The sequence below is a fragment of the Bombyx mori genome, chromosome 19 (genome assembly GCF_030269925.1).
Source record: "Bombyx mori chromosome 19, ASM3026992v2".
NCBI classification, from domain to species: Eukaryota; Metazoa; Arthropoda; class Insecta; order Lepidoptera; family Bombycidae; genus Bombyx; species Bombyx mori.
Genome location: NC_085125.1, coordinates 3,047,659 through 3,063,693, shown reverse-complemented (window position 1 = coordinate 3,063,693; position 16,035 = coordinate 3,047,659). Strand labels below are relative to the sequence as shown.

Here is a 16,035-nt window from a genome sequence, read left to right as displayed (position 1 = left end):
ATGTAAACAAAAAAAATATTTGACAGATAAAGACATGTAATTCTTTCTACGAAAAACCTGGAAAAATTGAAGTCAGATTTTATTGTTCAAATTACGAGCGAACGCCACAAAATATGAGTTCGTAGTTAATTAAAATCTTGCAGCCACATAAATCTCGTTATAGCTTTAAGCTTCGCTCCGTGCTTCGTGTGAGCTTCTTTAAGAAGCCACATTATTTGTGTCTCTGTCCCTGAGGCGTTGTTGCTTTATTTTATTGGATTTTGTAAATTTTCAAGTTGCTTACTCAAGATTTGTCTGTGGCCTGACAACTGATAGAACTTTTGATGGTGATAGTGAACTTGTGCGGTTTGGTTGTTTTATTGCTTAATGTGATTAAACAAGGTCATCACCCGTATCATATTATTTTTTTGTACATATGGGTTCAACTTTTGATTTATTGCTTATATGGATGAACGTGCATTGTCGTAAATGCCGTCACCCACCTCGAGACACGAGTTCTAAGGTCTAACTTTTAACAGTACAACGGTTACCCCTCCCTTCAAACCGAAACGCATTACTGCTTCACAGCAGAAATGCGCGGAGTGGTCGTACCTAACCACATATAAGAAAAATAAGAAAATGAACTATGTATAAAAAAAATGTTTGTTTTAAGACACCGCATAAAGCATTATATTTTGTGAATTCAATGTTTTTTTTTTTAAGGTATTTTATGACCTGGTAACTAAGACCTTTAAGTCATGTCTTATTTTACTTTATTTTCTTAATTTTATGAAAAATGATAATATGGAGTGAAATGAAATGAAGATGATTAATTTGAGACATTAATCAACTGGGATGAAATTTAATGAAATGAGATGATATGGGATGAAATATAATCGCAGTAAAATGGTGGTCATTTACTGAGATTTTTTCAGTGGACTTTTTGGAGGAACCCGAGAAGTTACGTCCAGCAGCTTTGTTTCATTTTCCCACATTTGTGCACTTTCACAGATATTAAACAGTTAATAAACCACCATTATTACACATTCAAACCTGAAGAAACACTAAATAGACAAAATAAAACAAATCACACAACTTCACTCCTCGCGTTCCCGCCAAAAAGTCCAATTCAATGTTTCATGTACAATTTGTCACCTACCCGCGTAGACTCACAAGATGTTACCACCAGTAAATACTGCCACCATCCAGTATCACTGCTGTCCCTTCGTTGAATGGAACGTGTCATTGTATCATGGAAATAGGTGTTTTTTTTTTATTGCTTAGATGGGTGGACGAGCTCACAGTCTACCTGATGTTAAGTGATTACTGAAGCCCATAGACATCCGCGACGTAAATGCGCCACCCACCTTGAGATATAAGTTCTAAGGTCTCAAGTATAGTTACAACGGTTGCCTCACCCTTCAAACCGAAACGCATTGCAGAAATAGGCAGGGTGGTGGTACCTACCCGTGCGGACTCACAAGAGGTCCTACCACCAGTAAAAAAGTAGAGTACTTGTTGGAAACAGATCTGGTAACTGTGTTAAAAACTTTCAAATATCGTCTCAGTTTGATAATAAATTAAAGCATAAAGTAATATAAATACAAACAAACTTTTTATTAATTTACGTATTATTCAGCAACTTAATATCACAAACACGAGGTCTCGATCTTTCTATTATAGTGTATAGGGAGATGGGTGAAAATTATTTTCACTATAAATATATACATATCTCATACGGCACCTGAAACAGATATTAATGCTGTTTAAAATTTACATATTATAGATAACAACTTCTCAAAAATAACTTGTAGCTTTGTAAGTAAACATTAGTTTTAGTCCACTGAAGCTTGAACGAAAACCCAATAAAAGTTTAACTGTTTGAACGCTTCGAAGTACAACTGACGTTTTTGAATGAACTAGAGGTCCCGCAGTAGTCGAAATTCGTCTATAATTAATTGTACACTATTATGATTGTGTTTTATACTTCTATAGTCACAAATTTCGCCAAGACTACACTATAAAAAATATTAACAAAGACAAACAATATTTAATCTATTCTCAATTTGACAACAGACGCCAAGAACAAAAGTTTAACAATAAATAGTGTGCATGCGTGTGTGCGTCAAATACATGATATGTAGTGTGTGTAATGTTTTCTTTATTGATTTAATGTATCTTTTATGCATTATTTAAAAAAAATATTAGCATTGTGCACTTCTTCTCTATATTCTCTATAAGTGTGGAAAATTTTATACTCCTCCGTCCGCGCAATTTTCGTAAAAAGGGATACAAAGTTTTTGCTTCACGTATTAATATATAGATATTTTATTATCCCATGGTAAAACTTTACCAGAACTATATCCTATGAAGTCACAAGATGATTTACCAAAAATCAGTAATAGTATTATCGATACGAGCAAAACTGTAGGCGGAAAAGGAATATCTTATCCAGAGGTGAAATGCTAATTGGGTGAAGCGACATTTCGCTTGATACGCGACATTTATCTTTGTAATTAAAGGTTCGTTTTATTTGGTATTAAACAATTTGTATCAACAATTCGATATTTTTACATAATGAACTTCAATTAAGTTTACTCCAATGAAATAGCTGAAGTTTTTTTTTGTTATGATATTTTTTCCAAATTTTAAACTTTAAATGGCTCTCATGTAAAATTGTAAAAATGCCGCTTAAATCCTTGTCGAACTCGTCGAGTTTGACGAGCGAACTAACCCATAGACAGCCCACTGAGTTTCTCGCCGGATCTTCTCAGTGGGTCGCAATAGGAAGGGAGAAAAAAAAATTGCTTAAATCAAATAGGCTTTCACCTCTCGATATCAACCTGTGTTAATTTTATCACCCCCCTCTAGTCATTAGTGAACCTGCTTAGAACACATTATCTTCGATCCCTGATCCGATTGTTATTTTGTGGTATGGTCGGGTGTCAAAGTCTTCTAATGGCAGGTTGCAATGGATGATGAAGGAGGATATAACCCAAGTATAATTGACCTCAGGCAGGCGGCTGGTCGTAAAACTATTGCCAAATTCCTATGCACTAGGAGTGGGTAATATCGGTTTTGCCGCGTATCGAATCGTATCTATATATCGAGTATCGATATCGGATATTGAATCTATATATTTTCTGAATCTATATATTGATGGATGCTAGTAGATTTTCTCGATTCATGATATTTGAGATTTGAAACGATACGATGATATAGTATTGTAGTAGATATAAATTCAAGTCAACGTTATACGGTTGGTTTTCTGATATCAATTTATAATAATAATATGATTTTAAAGTAATAAAAAGAACATGAAAATAAAAATATCAAAAAAACTTTCCTTCATGCTTTTACCAGGCTTAGGACCGACTACATTATTTTCAGTTTTTAGTATTTTGTGTCTTAATTTAAAATTACAAAATATACCAAAAGAGTGTAGATTAGGTAGAATATTTCATAATACTAAATACATATATTTTAGGTAACATTCGCGATTTCGTTCGCGCCTAAGGTACCTAACGTGAGTATTGCCTAGATGAAGTCTCGAGAAAATATCGGAGACGTATTTAGAAGTTCATTTGATAATATTTATACATCATACACTACAAAATTAATTCAGAAATTTTATTATTTACTAAGTTTATGTTAAAATAAAAGTTTCTAAACTTTCAAAAGTTTAATACAAACACAACAAATAAACTCAATTATTTGGATTTAACTAAAAATAGAAAAATGTGTACTTTAAAAATCAAATACAAAAAACTTTTAAGTATTTATAAACACTTATCCAAAAATTTTAGTTCAAGGTCAAAGCGCGTGAAATTAAATTCAACGGCGCAAATAGGCTATACTGCATTCTAATTAGGGTCGAAAGTTGAAACTTTTTTCCTAAATTGTATCCTGCTGATACACTAAGAATAATCTACAGACGTATGGACTTAAATATAAGGTTTATAATTGTATGGATAATGCCTGTTTCTGTTTCATTCATCATATGTGAGTGAGCGCACGATAGGGATATCGTCCGCTCACTCACTCTGGCCGATTCGATACGAACCAAACGAATATTGCTGATATTCACGAATCGGTACGATATGCCGATGCGCATCACATCGAGCAATATCGTGTATCGGCTGATATCGATATATAGATTTCGATTCACGAATCGGTACGATATGCCGATGCGCATCACATCGAGCAATATCGTGTATCGGCTGATATCGATATATAGATTTCGTGCGGGGCGATATCGGATTCAACGATATTGCTGCGATATATAGATATTGAATCTATATACGATTTATATCACCCACTCCTACTATGCACCATGCTAAGAAGACACGCTGCGCCAAACCCACATATTGAGTGATAAGAGCAAGAAGAAAGTGTCTAAGTTTGGTACTAATATGTCTAGTATCAATAATACAGCAGAAAATCGTGGAAGCTAGTTATTTTCTGTTGTTTTTAACGCATTGACTGCCTTGTAGGTCACCGGTGCCTTACGCGGCGCACTGAAGTAATTATGTCGATTTCTGTTACTAAGCGCCTCGATTGCCTCGACTTTGTTTCCTTTTGTTTGCCAATGTACGTTTTAGTTTTTTTCGGTCTTTTAGAAATAGATTCATTTTCAGTATCTGCGGATTCGTCTTTCATGGAAACTAGTAAATATTCCGGCTCTTTAGTTAGAAGATCGAAGGGAGAATTCTACATAGTTACATCAGGGCGCCGCGTAGACCACTGATGACTTACACGGGAGTCAAAGCGTTAAAGAAATACGAAACCCAAGACTCGTTTGTATGAAAAAAAAAACCTTACTCCTCTTGGAAAACGGTTTCATTGTGTCCATGTAGATTTTCCAAAACAACGAAACATGATTCTGTGTCAACTTCGTATCTTCAAGTTCGCTACTGAGACACCAACAATCGATTCCTATTAAAATGACAATACCTGTAATCAAATTTTTATTTTTTATTAATAATGCTGTTTGCTGTCGAGATTTTTTCATTTCATTTTTTTTTAATTTATTACTTAAAAAGGTTGACGACCTTTTTAAGTAATTGCTTAACTTGAGTTTATCATTTCATTTTTTTTATTTATTTATTACTTAAAAAGGTTGACGACCCATTTAAGTAATTACTTAGTAAAGGTTGACCACCCTTTTAAGTAATTACTTTACTAAGCAATTACTTAAAAGGGTTGACGACCCTTTTTAAGTAATAAATAAAAAAAAATGAAATGAAAAACTCTCGACCGCAGACATGAATCTTGAAGCAAACGTTAGATTCTAAAAGCTAAATATTTTTACGTTATTTTGAGTATACTAAAAATAATTGTAATATACTACAAATAAAATATTGACAAAACTAGTTGTTTGTACACCATAAAATGCTCCTGGAATATAAATAATAAATAGATACATATTACGTATTTTTACGATCAACTGTATTAGGAAGGGATCTATATACTAGGGAGAACTGACGTAGAAGTCGGTTCATTCAGGCGCCAATCACGTAGCCAATCGACTTTATATCAATTTTTACAAGCATGTATTTTCAGTACTTTCGTTATTTGCCTTTCGTTGGTACGTTGATAAATGGTTTGAATGATCCCGGATTGTACGATTAGTGGAGCCTTTTTTTTATTTGCTTGGAATAGTTGGACGAGCTCACAGCCCACCTGGTGTTAAGTGGTTACCGGAGCCCATAGACATCTACAACGTAAATGCACCACCCAACTTGAGATATAAGTTCTAAGATCTCAGTATAGTTACAACGGCTGCCCCACCCTTCAAACCGAAACGTATTACTGCTTCACGGCAGAAATAGACAGGGGAATATCAATGGGATCTAAATGGTAACTATTACCGTTTTCATTACCCTATCCTATTATCAGGAGTGGGCTCGATAAGTTTCTATCTTTCATATCGTATCGTTTTCAGTAATGGGTGCACAAAAGACCACACTCTTACTTCTATTCACTCAATCAGATATGAATGCACCGTGCATATTATTCTTTAGAACCCCGACAATTTCAACCTTGACTCTACCCTTTTTGTCATAAGCCTAGATGAGCAAACTGAGCAGTTATCAGGGTCCATAGGTACACTATGAAGCGAACTTGATATTTCAGGTGAGGTCAACTGACTTCCGCTGCTATTAACAGACTAACAAGGCATAAATTAACCCTTTGTGGTCTCTATATCCAACACGCGTGGACTCTAAACCTCAAATAGGTAATGGAACCTCAAACTTAAATGTTCAACTCAAATCGATAGTTTACCAGCAAGAGCGGCGACCCTCAATTTTTCTTTTAATTCCTTCAATAGCTGTCCCATATCACGGTTCACAGGATAATTGTGCTGTGCAGAAAGAAATACCCCTATAATTTTCGTTTTTTCTCCTACCGATGCCGAAAGTTTTTTTTTTATTGCTTAGATGGGTGGACGAGCTCACAGCCCACCTGGTGTTAAGTGGTTACTGGAGCCGATAGACATCTACAACGTAAATGCGCCACCCACCTTGAGATATAAGTTCTAAGGTCTCAAGTAAGTTACAACGGCTGCCCCACCCTTCAAACCGAAATGCATTATTGCTTCACGGCAGAAATAGGCAGGGTGGTGGTACCCATCCGCGCGGACTCACAAGAGGTGCGGTAGGCAGCGGCTTGGCTCTGCCCCTGGCATTGCTGAAGTCCATGAGCGACGGTAACCACTCACCATCAGGTGGGCCGTATGCTCGTATGCCTACAAGGGCAATAAAAAAAAAAAAAAAAGGTCCCACCACCAGTAAAAGTTCGGTTTTCGTCCCGCTGTACAGGGAAGAAAGTCTAACTTTTCCCCCCTGGGTACTGACAAGTGCGCATGCGCGTTACCCCTTGGCCACAGCCGAGAGCGGTGCGAATTGCGGTGCGTCGTGAGGCGCGGCAAGCGGGAGCGGCGAAAACAAATGGTAGTCAACCTATGAAGTATGCCACAGCTACTGGCGGTGCGTTTTGCGGTGCGTTGCGAGGCGCGGTGAGAGGCGCGTGACATCTGGCGGCGACGAGCTGCGCCATGTGCGAGTGAAACAAATGTACTAGACAATATCGAGGTGGCCACAGCTCAGAGCGGCGCGCGCGGCGGTGTCGGTGGACGCATTGAGGCATCGCGCGACCGAAACAAACCATTTTGTTTTTACCGCGCGTTGAGCTAATAAAATATAATGGATGTGGAACAATTAATTAGTGAAATACTGAGTAGACCAGAAATATGGATGTCAAAACATCCACATCATAAATATAGGCATGTTATAAAAAAAATGTGGGAAGAAATAAAACAACAATTTTCTGGTACTAATGGTTTCCTAGATACTCTTGGATAGGATTATTGAAATAAAATTTGAAATTTGAATTGATTTCGTATTCTAGATGCTTGACCGTTGCTCGATTATTCCGTCTTGATCTGCGTACGCTATTGTGAATATTGGAGTCTCCAAACTGGGAAACAAACTGCTGAAAATCTGCATCTCTGTCCCCATCACTTTCTTTTAAGGCACGAAACCTTTATAATCAATGTCGCGTGCTTTTTGTTTGCCTTTACACTTTTCGTAAAAATACGAATTTTATTAGTTAGAATACCAAACGCGTACTGAATTGTGACACTTGCCCGGGATAATGTTTTTTCGAAAATTATTTGTTCCGCATTTAAACCACCCGGTGGATATGGGCGAATCAATTAATTTTTAAGAGGATAGGCTTTATCAGCAATTAACACTTATGGTAAATTGAGATTTGAACCTGGTAATCTCTGTGAAGGTTGAATCTATTAATAATCTATTTATCGGGATAGTTCTTATATTCCTAATATTCCTAATATAATACCTAATAAATAGGGTGAAATTCGCCAAGTTCTCTCTTTTTCTAACTGGGTGCGCTTCTATTCTTGATTGAATAATATCTTCAGCTAAGAACGCACTTATTTCAAGGTAATATCGTGCCACTCTTGAAAGGGAAATTTGATAGGGCTTTCTAAATACGTGCACCTCTGACGCCGCCGCCGTCGCAACTAGTCTAGCTGTGGCATACCCCCGCAAATCACGCCGCCCGCCGCGCCTCGCAACGCACCGCAAAACGCACCGCCAGTAGCTGTGGCCAGGCCCTTAGTGTCTACGTCTGCTCTCACGCACCTAAAATTCTCCGCCATTGTTGTGCTCGGGTAATTTGCAATATTGTGTAAGTGAAATAAACAAAACGCAATAAAATTTAATAGTGAAGTATTAAACAAAGTTGAGTTCATCGGACAGTTCTTATTCAATTAAAAGTAATTTATTTAAAAATTAAAAAACAGTTAAATTGATTTTTTTTATGAGTGGGGGCTCGGGTGGCAAACACGCACAATGTAGGTACTATTTATTGCCCGTGTAGGCAGACAAGCATACGGCCCACCTGATGGTAAGTGGTTACCGTCGCCCATCGACTTCAGCAATGCCAGGGGCAGAACCAAGCCACTGCCTACCATTAAGTACTCTCCACAACCCTCGCTTGAAGAAGGATATGTCATAGCGCTCGGGAAAAACCGTGGAGGGGAGCTCCAAGGCCGGATCATAACGGGATATTAACTGGATCCTAGCCGTTATATACTAAATCATATATGTAATGTACTAATATAATTAGTATAGTGTGATATAAAAGATCTGCAAACTAGATTGTCTTCGTATGTAATAGGACTGTTACAAATTGCTGTCGAAATGTAAAATAATAGCAATTTAAACCGATTCTCCGTCAGAATCACGAAGCTCACCTCCCCTGAAGCTGTGCGACCATTAATCTCAATGTTGCAGGACGGTGCCAATTTATCTCGAATGTCAACGTTGACTCAGCATAAATCACAAAGTTAATAAGACTCTGGGATTAATTTATGTTGGATTGACGATTATTGAATTTTTCTAGCTTTTCTTTCCTATTAAAAAAAAAAACTAGGAAACCGCTATAACTCGATAAAGTCCATTGCTACAGAAATAACTCACGCTTTCATTTCTCCTGTACTAACATTAACTAGAGGTCCCCTAGTAGTCGAAATTCGACTATAATTAATTGAAATTATGTATAATTTTGAACATTATTATGATTCTATTGCCAAAGACTTATTATACTTCTATAATCAAAGATTCTGCCAAAACTACACTATAGTTAAATAATATTAAAGGCAAACAATATTAATCTATTCTCAATTTAACCACAGATTAAAAGCAAAAAGAAAAGTTTGACAATATACAAATATGTACAAATAGTATGCATGCGTGTGTGTGTCAAATACATGGTAGTGTGTGTAATTTCTTTTTATTGATTTAATGTATTTTTTATGCATAATTTAAAAAAAAAATTAGCATTCTGCACTTCTTCTATATATTGTCTATGAGTGTGGGAAATTTCATACTCCTCCGTCCGCGCGATTTTCGTAAAAAGGGGTACAAAGTTTTTGCTTCACGTATTATAATACTAACACTAGAGGTTCCGCAGTAGTCGAAATTCGACTATAATTAATTGGAATTGTAAGTTTGTACACTATTATGATTGTATTTCATACTTCTATAAAAACTTCTATAAAAGACTACACTATAAAAAATATTTAAAAAATACAAACAATATTTAATCTATTCTCAATTTGACAACAGACGTTAAGAACAAAAGTTTGACAATAAATAGTATGCATGCGTGTGTGCGTCAAATACATGGTATGTAGTGTGTGTAGTGTTTTCTTTATTGATTTAATGTATCTTTTATGCATTATTTTAAAAAAATATTAGCATTGTGCACTTCTTCCATATATTGTCTATGAGTGTGGGCAAATTTCATACTCCTCCGTCCGCGCGATTTTCGTAAAAAATGGGTACAAAGTTTTTGCTTCACGTATTATACTAACATTAGTAATATAATTTAACTTCTAAAACATTTGCTCGTGTAAAATTACATTAAAATTTGATAACTGAAATTGCATTACGGAACACGGAGTCGAAAGCACTTTAAATAATTTTGACTACAAACGACATAAAGTTACGTTCTGGCTTAGTTTACGCTGACTGTTCTTTGTTTTGCTGTTACCAATTGAATCTTCGTGTTGCGAATCACTTTTTGAATTGCCTTCACAGCGACTAAGCAATTACAATGTGCTTCGAGTTGTCATGAAAAACGCGGGGACTTCTGATTTTGAGCGTTTATTGCAAAAAAAACCTAACATTTTGTGTTTATATTCTAAATACATATATGTATGTGTATGTTAACTGGTGGTAGGACGTCTTGTGAGTCCGCACGGGTAGATACCACCGCCCTGCCTATTTCTGCCGTGAAGCAGTATTGCGTTTCGGTTTGAAGGGTGGGGCAGCCGTTGTAACTATACTGAGATCTTAGAACTTATATCTCAAGGTGGGTGGCGCATTTACGTTGTAGATGTCCATGGGCTCCAGTAACCACTTTACACCAGGTGGGCTGTGAGCTCGTCCGCCCATCTAAGCAATAAATAAATAAAATGTATATGTATGTGTATATGCATATATATGTATGTATATGTGTATGTATATGTATATACTGGATTGGTACACTCGTAAAGCGATAAGACTGCCAATTGTAATTTTTTTGTGTTTAATGTATCGCATTGTTTATTTATTTTTTGGTGTACAATAAAAAATACTCTCTCTCTCTCCATCTCTAAATATCCTCCGTGTTTTATTCATTTTTTCTTTCCCTACCTTGTAGCTGGTAGCCTAAGAGGCTATTCCAGCTACGCCCGGACGTGTAGGAGAGCTCACAGGCTCAACCTGAGAGAATTTGTTTACACTAGCCCCAGCAAGAATAGTGCTTCGCAGAATCTACCACCAGATCGGAATTGCAACCCACTGAGAAGATCGGATGAGAAACCCAGTGGGCTAAATTTAGACGTTTTAATAGGCATTTTACGAGTCACTGTGATCTGTGTAGATACATTCCGTTGCAGATTTTATCCTGTATACGCGTCTTAAAACCGAAACTTATTGGATAAATTGTAACAATCTTGACCGCTATGAGAGAGAGAGAGAGAGAGAGAGAGAGAGTGAATACACTTTATTGCACACCAAAACACAATTTACATTCAAAAATTAATCAAAAAAAGCAGATACATTTGTACAATAGGCGGTCTTATCGCTAAAAGCGATCTCTTCCAGACAACCGTTTAATTTATAGAAATTCTGGAAAATATAAAAAAATATAGCAGGTATGTTGCGGTGTACTATAGATAATACATTATAGAAAATATATACATACAATAAACAAAATATAAACCGTTTACATATAATATGAAATATATACCAATAATTATATACCAATTATATACCATAATACATACATACTTACATACAATACATACTAATATACTTACATAATACATCAACAGTATGGAAATAATAAATTATGATGAAAACAAACAGCACTAAGAAGATAAGAAGTGTTCCTTCACCATTCTTTTAAAACAGTTTAAAGTTTGAGCACTTCTCACTGCATCCGGCAGAGAATTCCACAATCGAACCGCCTGGACGGTGAATGAATGATCAAAGAATGATGATGAATGCGCCGGCATTTTCAGTCTCAGGCTATCCGATCCGATATCAGGGAAAAATTATGCGTATCACGTTGGAACTCGAAACGTTCTTTGAGATATGTGGGGGCATGGGGGTTAAAGAGAGTACAGTATAGTAATGAAAGGACATGAGTATTGCGGCGAAGGCGAATTGGTAACCACTTGAGTTTAGTGCGAAATTCAGATACATGATCATATTTCCGTAAACCAAATATGAATCTTATGCAGAAATTTTGTAGCCGCTCAAGTTTATCAAGTTGTGTTTCAGTTAAATCAGTATAGCTGGCATCGGCGCAGTCAAGAATTGGAAGAAGGAGAGATTAGGACCGCTATGATGAAAATTTAATTAAAAAAAAACAATATCGAAATGAATCTATACCATTCTTGAAAGTCGTGTCGTTTAGGATGAGTTTAGTCACATGCACACACACAGATTTTTTTTATAATTCATTGTATCCTACAGTTGATAACATTCACAATAATGTTTTTATAATCATAATCGAACAACTAAGCAGAGAGATTTTTTTTTTCTATTCTATCAGCCCATGGACGTCCACTGCTGGACATAGGCCTCCCCCAAGCCTCGCCACAAAGACCGGTCCTGCGCTGCCTGCATCCAGCGGATCCCCGCGAACCTCAATAGGTCGTCGGCCCACCTTGTGGTCACCAAGGTCACCCAAAGAGCAATGGAGAGGGCTATGCTCGGAGTTTCCCTGCGAGACCAAATCAGAAATGAGGAGATTCGCAGGAAAACCATGGTAACCGACATAGCCCAAAGGATTGGGACACTGAAGTGGCAGTGGGCAGGACACATTGCTCGCGGAACAGATGGCCGTTGGGGCCAGAAGGTTCTTGAGTGGCGACCGCGTACTGGGAGACGTAAGCAGAGAGATACAGATGAATAAATCGATTTATGCGAGTTTATAATGTTATCGTGACTGGAATCGCCAAGTCTACCCGATATTATATGATTCCAAGCCCTTTTTTTCCTACCTATGCTGATAGCCTTGTGAGGCTATTTCAGCTTCACCCTAACGTGTGTAGGTGAGCTCACGGGACTCAAACCGGAGTGTTGCTAACACTGATCCTAGCAAGAGTAGTGCTTCGCAGAATCTACCACCGGATCGGAAACGCGACCCACTGAGAAGATCCGGCGAGAAACTCACTGGGCTGTGTCTATGGGTTAATTCGCTCGTCGAGCTCTTCGTCGCAAGCGACGGGTTCGACGAGGACGGTGACCGGTGCTTGTGGTTTCCAAGCCTAATATTCCAAACTAATGTGATTCCAATATATAGTATATATAATCTGCTGAGTACTTACAGCCATATATTTTAGTATGGAGACTGTGACGACCGCGTGTTTCCATTTCGTCAATCTCTCCAAACTATCAAATATCATTTGCGGAGATATCTATTGATAAACAAAGGTAAAATTTCAATTGCCGTTTTCATATATTTTTAATTTTAATCGGTGAAGAAGCGCATAGGCCGCTAGAGGTCTTGGACATCATCCACCCACACTGAGACCCACATTGAGAATTGAGGTCGAAATTTTATTTAAATTTTTATAAATACCGTCTTAATTTTCAAATGTATGACTGCTTCGCGGTATATATCGGTAGGACGATAGTATCTATCCGAATGGCCTCACATATCTATCAGTACCGCTTATGTTCTTCATATATTTCGCAATAGTCATAACATAGCGTGACGGGATTCACTAGTATGTACACTAAATCGTCTAAACAAAAACTGGACTTTATTTTTATAATTTAATTATAATTAACTATCTGTTTGTTTGTATTTTTATTCAGACAAAAAAAATATACTAACTCGATTTTCAATGAATATTTTATTTTTTTAAATTCTATAATTAAGTACGTTTAAAATTTAGGACAAATATCTGGCTATAAAGACAGTAATAGATAACAAGGTAGTCGTAACGTAAATCGCCATGGGAAGTATATTCATAATATTAATACAAAGCTAACAACAGATGTATAACCGCGCAAAATACCGAATGATCTCTAAAACTGAATATCGATCTGCATCGCATACTTTCTAAACATAAAATATTTAATTTTCAAAATAAAATGCTTTATTAAGATTCCCTCACGTCTATACCCTTTCTTCGTTTCTATTTTGTAAATCCAATAATGCGGATCGCGCGAAAACGAAGGATGAAATTGCACAATAATTTTATACGGAGTCTTAAAGCAAACATTTTTTCATCTATACTTCTATTATAAAGCTGAAGAGTTTGTTTGTTTGAACGCGCTAATCTCAGGAACTACTGGTCCGATTTAAAAAATTCTTTCAGTGTTAGATAGCAGATTTATCGAGGAAGGCTATAGGCTATATAACATCACGCTAAGACCAATACAAGCGGAACACCAATAAAGAATGTTTCAAAATCGGGTTTTTTTCCCTTTCGAGAGCTTCCGCTCCGTGCGCTGCAGAAACGATTAAAGTTTCGCTAAAATAATGTATGACAGAATAGTTCCCCTTTAAAAGATCTAAAAAAAAAGTCCGCGACAGCATATGTCTATACTATGGTTGGCTCACTATAACGTTTTTTATGCTGACCAAATTTGTTCTAAAATAAAGCATTATTTGTGAACTATTCCACGCGGACGAAGTCGCGGGCAAAAGATAGTTTTATTATACATCCCATAGTACAATATTTTATTCTACTGATGCGTGGAGCATCTTGTAGGTATGTGGGCACAAAATACTTTCACAAATTACCTCAGTAAAATTTCTAGAACATTCTGCATTCGGAAGTCTTGAAGGAATGCCGCTGTATTTAACGAACAACGGTGATAGCATCTCACACCTAGATCCGGCCTGTATTCCCTCTGAAAATATCTTAAAACAGATGCTAGAGGAACCACTTTGCTTAATATGTAAGTCCTACTGTAGTTAATTGGTCCCTTCATCTAAAGGCAAGGTTCGGATGAGATAAAACTAGAAAGCACTAGCTATCAGGTGGCAGGGCGTCCTGTGAGCCGGCAGACGGACCGTGAGGTCATTCGCCTAACCATGTTATAAATATATTCCTAATTCCTTCTCCATCTCCTTCATCTCAATTACAAGCGACAGGACATTTTGCAAGGTTCCACAGGTTTTTTTTATTGCCCTTATAGGCAGACGAGCATATGGCCCTCTCCACAAGGTGGATAATAGATTTCGGTTTTAATGATAGAACGGGCTTCAACGCAGTATAAAAACATGGTAGGATGAACTTAGTAGAGACGGCTAGGCTGCAGTGATCTCCTAATAACACGTGTGGCTTAGATCCTAACGTAAAATAGTTAAAAACGCCTACCGGACACACGGTTTCTCTTTCCTTTCTTGGTAATCCTCTTCTTTACTTCTTTTTTAAACCTCACCCTTTTCTTTTTCTTATTGTATCTGATAAAAATGCAACCAAATTCAAACCTAACTGGAATAGCAGCTAAGGCTCAAGAATGAGGCGGGAGTAGTACTACATCAAAATAAAACAAAGTTAACAATTAAACTCTTTAATGAAACATTTCACACGGGACTACCTTCTGAGGCAACAACGATGTCCACAAAACTTGCAGCCAGGGCTCCTTGACCTTCGGCTTCCCGGCGACAATCTCGTGAAAATTGTCGAGACAGACAGGTCCCTCTTCCTGGTCACCTTTGGCCTTCGCTTTTGAACTCTATGCACCAGCTGACGTCTCGTCTCCGAACGCTTTCTCTTATTCACTTTGCCGTGACGATGCTTCTCCGGCCGTGATCTTCTCCGGCTCTTCCGATCTACTGTCTTCATTTCTTTTTTTCCTATTGGCTTCGGTACGTCAGCCCGTACGCGGGCCATATCGAGCCCGCTGACTCCGGAATATGAAGTCAAAGACCACGAGCATTCAGAGCCTGGATCGTTGGGGTTTTTTTCGCGCGTGTCGTGATCCGAGTTCTCATTTTGGCTGTCCTTTTTACTGGTGTTGGGTTCAGCCTCTTTGTTACTCTCGTCACCCATTCCCATTCTTTTTAAAATGTAACTAATAATTTTGCAATGTTTGAAATTCAAATATCAGTAAATAAAAATAAAATTACTTCCAAAAATTCTCGGAAAGAAAAACCTAAAAAGAATCAATGTAGACATTTAATTTTGCTTGTTCTGTCAAAAAAATTTGCTGTCACAGTTTAGTTTTTTCGTCGAAGAAGTTTCCGTGACGCGAATGATGGATTTCTATGTTCACGCTTAAAAAGGAAAAATTCCATATTTCAATTGAAAATTTTCTAGGCACTAGAGGGTTTTACAAAATCTCTGTTTAGTTTATAATCTAGAAAGCACTTCTAGGTTTCATGACTATACCTATAAATCTGCTCTTTGTGTTCACTTGCGCTAGAGGACACATTAATTGTGAAAGAAGAAGAAGAGAAGAAAGAGAAAAGGAAAGAAGTAGTAAACCCTAATTAAAATGGGCACAATCG

At 37.2% G+C, this 16,035-nt stretch overlaps 3 protein-coding genes across 15 annotated transcripts in view; 1 reads left to right on the top strand and 2 right to left on the bottom strand.

Moving 5' to 3' along the window:
* LOC101738592 (transient receptor potential cation channel trpm) overlaps positions 1 to 16,035 on the top strand; it is a 285,363-nt gene that overhangs the window by 158,503 nt on the left and 110,825 nt on the right. The window lies entirely within an intron of this gene.
* The window catches only part of LOC105842594 (uncharacterized), an 88,145-nt gene that overhangs the window by 40,342 nt on the left and 31,768 nt on the right, over positions 1 to 16,035 (bottom strand). The gene's annotated exons all lie outside the window — the stretch shown is intronic.
* LOC101742425 (uncharacterized) lies at positions 1,573 to 15,755 on the bottom strand. 5 transcript variants are annotated; one of them, XM_021352819.3, is made up of 7 exons: positions 15,123 to 15,755; positions 14,900 to 14,985; positions 14,320 to 14,429; positions 12,893 to 12,982; positions 6,265 to 6,343; positions 4,801 to 4,932; positions 1,573 to 1,723 (listed from the first exon to the last, which is right to left on the bottom strand). In XM_021352819.3, the coding sequence occupies exons 1-7, from the start codon at positions 15,581 to 15,583 to the stop codon at positions 1,713 to 1,715; spliced, it is 969 nt and encodes a 322-aa protein (XP_021208494.2). In that variant the 5' UTR covers positions 15,584 to 15,755; the 3' UTR covers positions 1,573 to 1,712. The 5 variants fall into 5 exon arrangements, with proteins under 5 accessions (XP_021208494.2, XP_062529892.1, XP_004933469.4 ...); XM_062673908.1 differs by having other exon boundaries at positions 4,801 to 4,914; XM_004933412.5 differs by lacking the exon at positions 12,893 to 12,982 and having other exon boundaries at positions 15,123 to 15,753.

Excerpts from the sequence above, each read along its gene's own strand:
- LOC101742425 (XM_021352819.3), bottom strand. The coding sequence starts at position 15,583 with ATGGGAATGGGTGACGAGAGTAACAAAGAGGCTGAACCCAACACCAGT. Across the intron at positions 14,986-15,122 it reads CATCGTTGTTGCCTCAGAAG|ATACAATAAGAAAAAGAAAA; the intron begins GTAGTCCCGTGT and ends CATTTTTATCAG. Across the intron at positions 4,933-6,264 it reads GAGGGTCGCCGCTCTTGCTG|GTATTGTCATTTTAATAGGA; the intron begins GTAAACTATCGA and ends ATTTGATTACAG.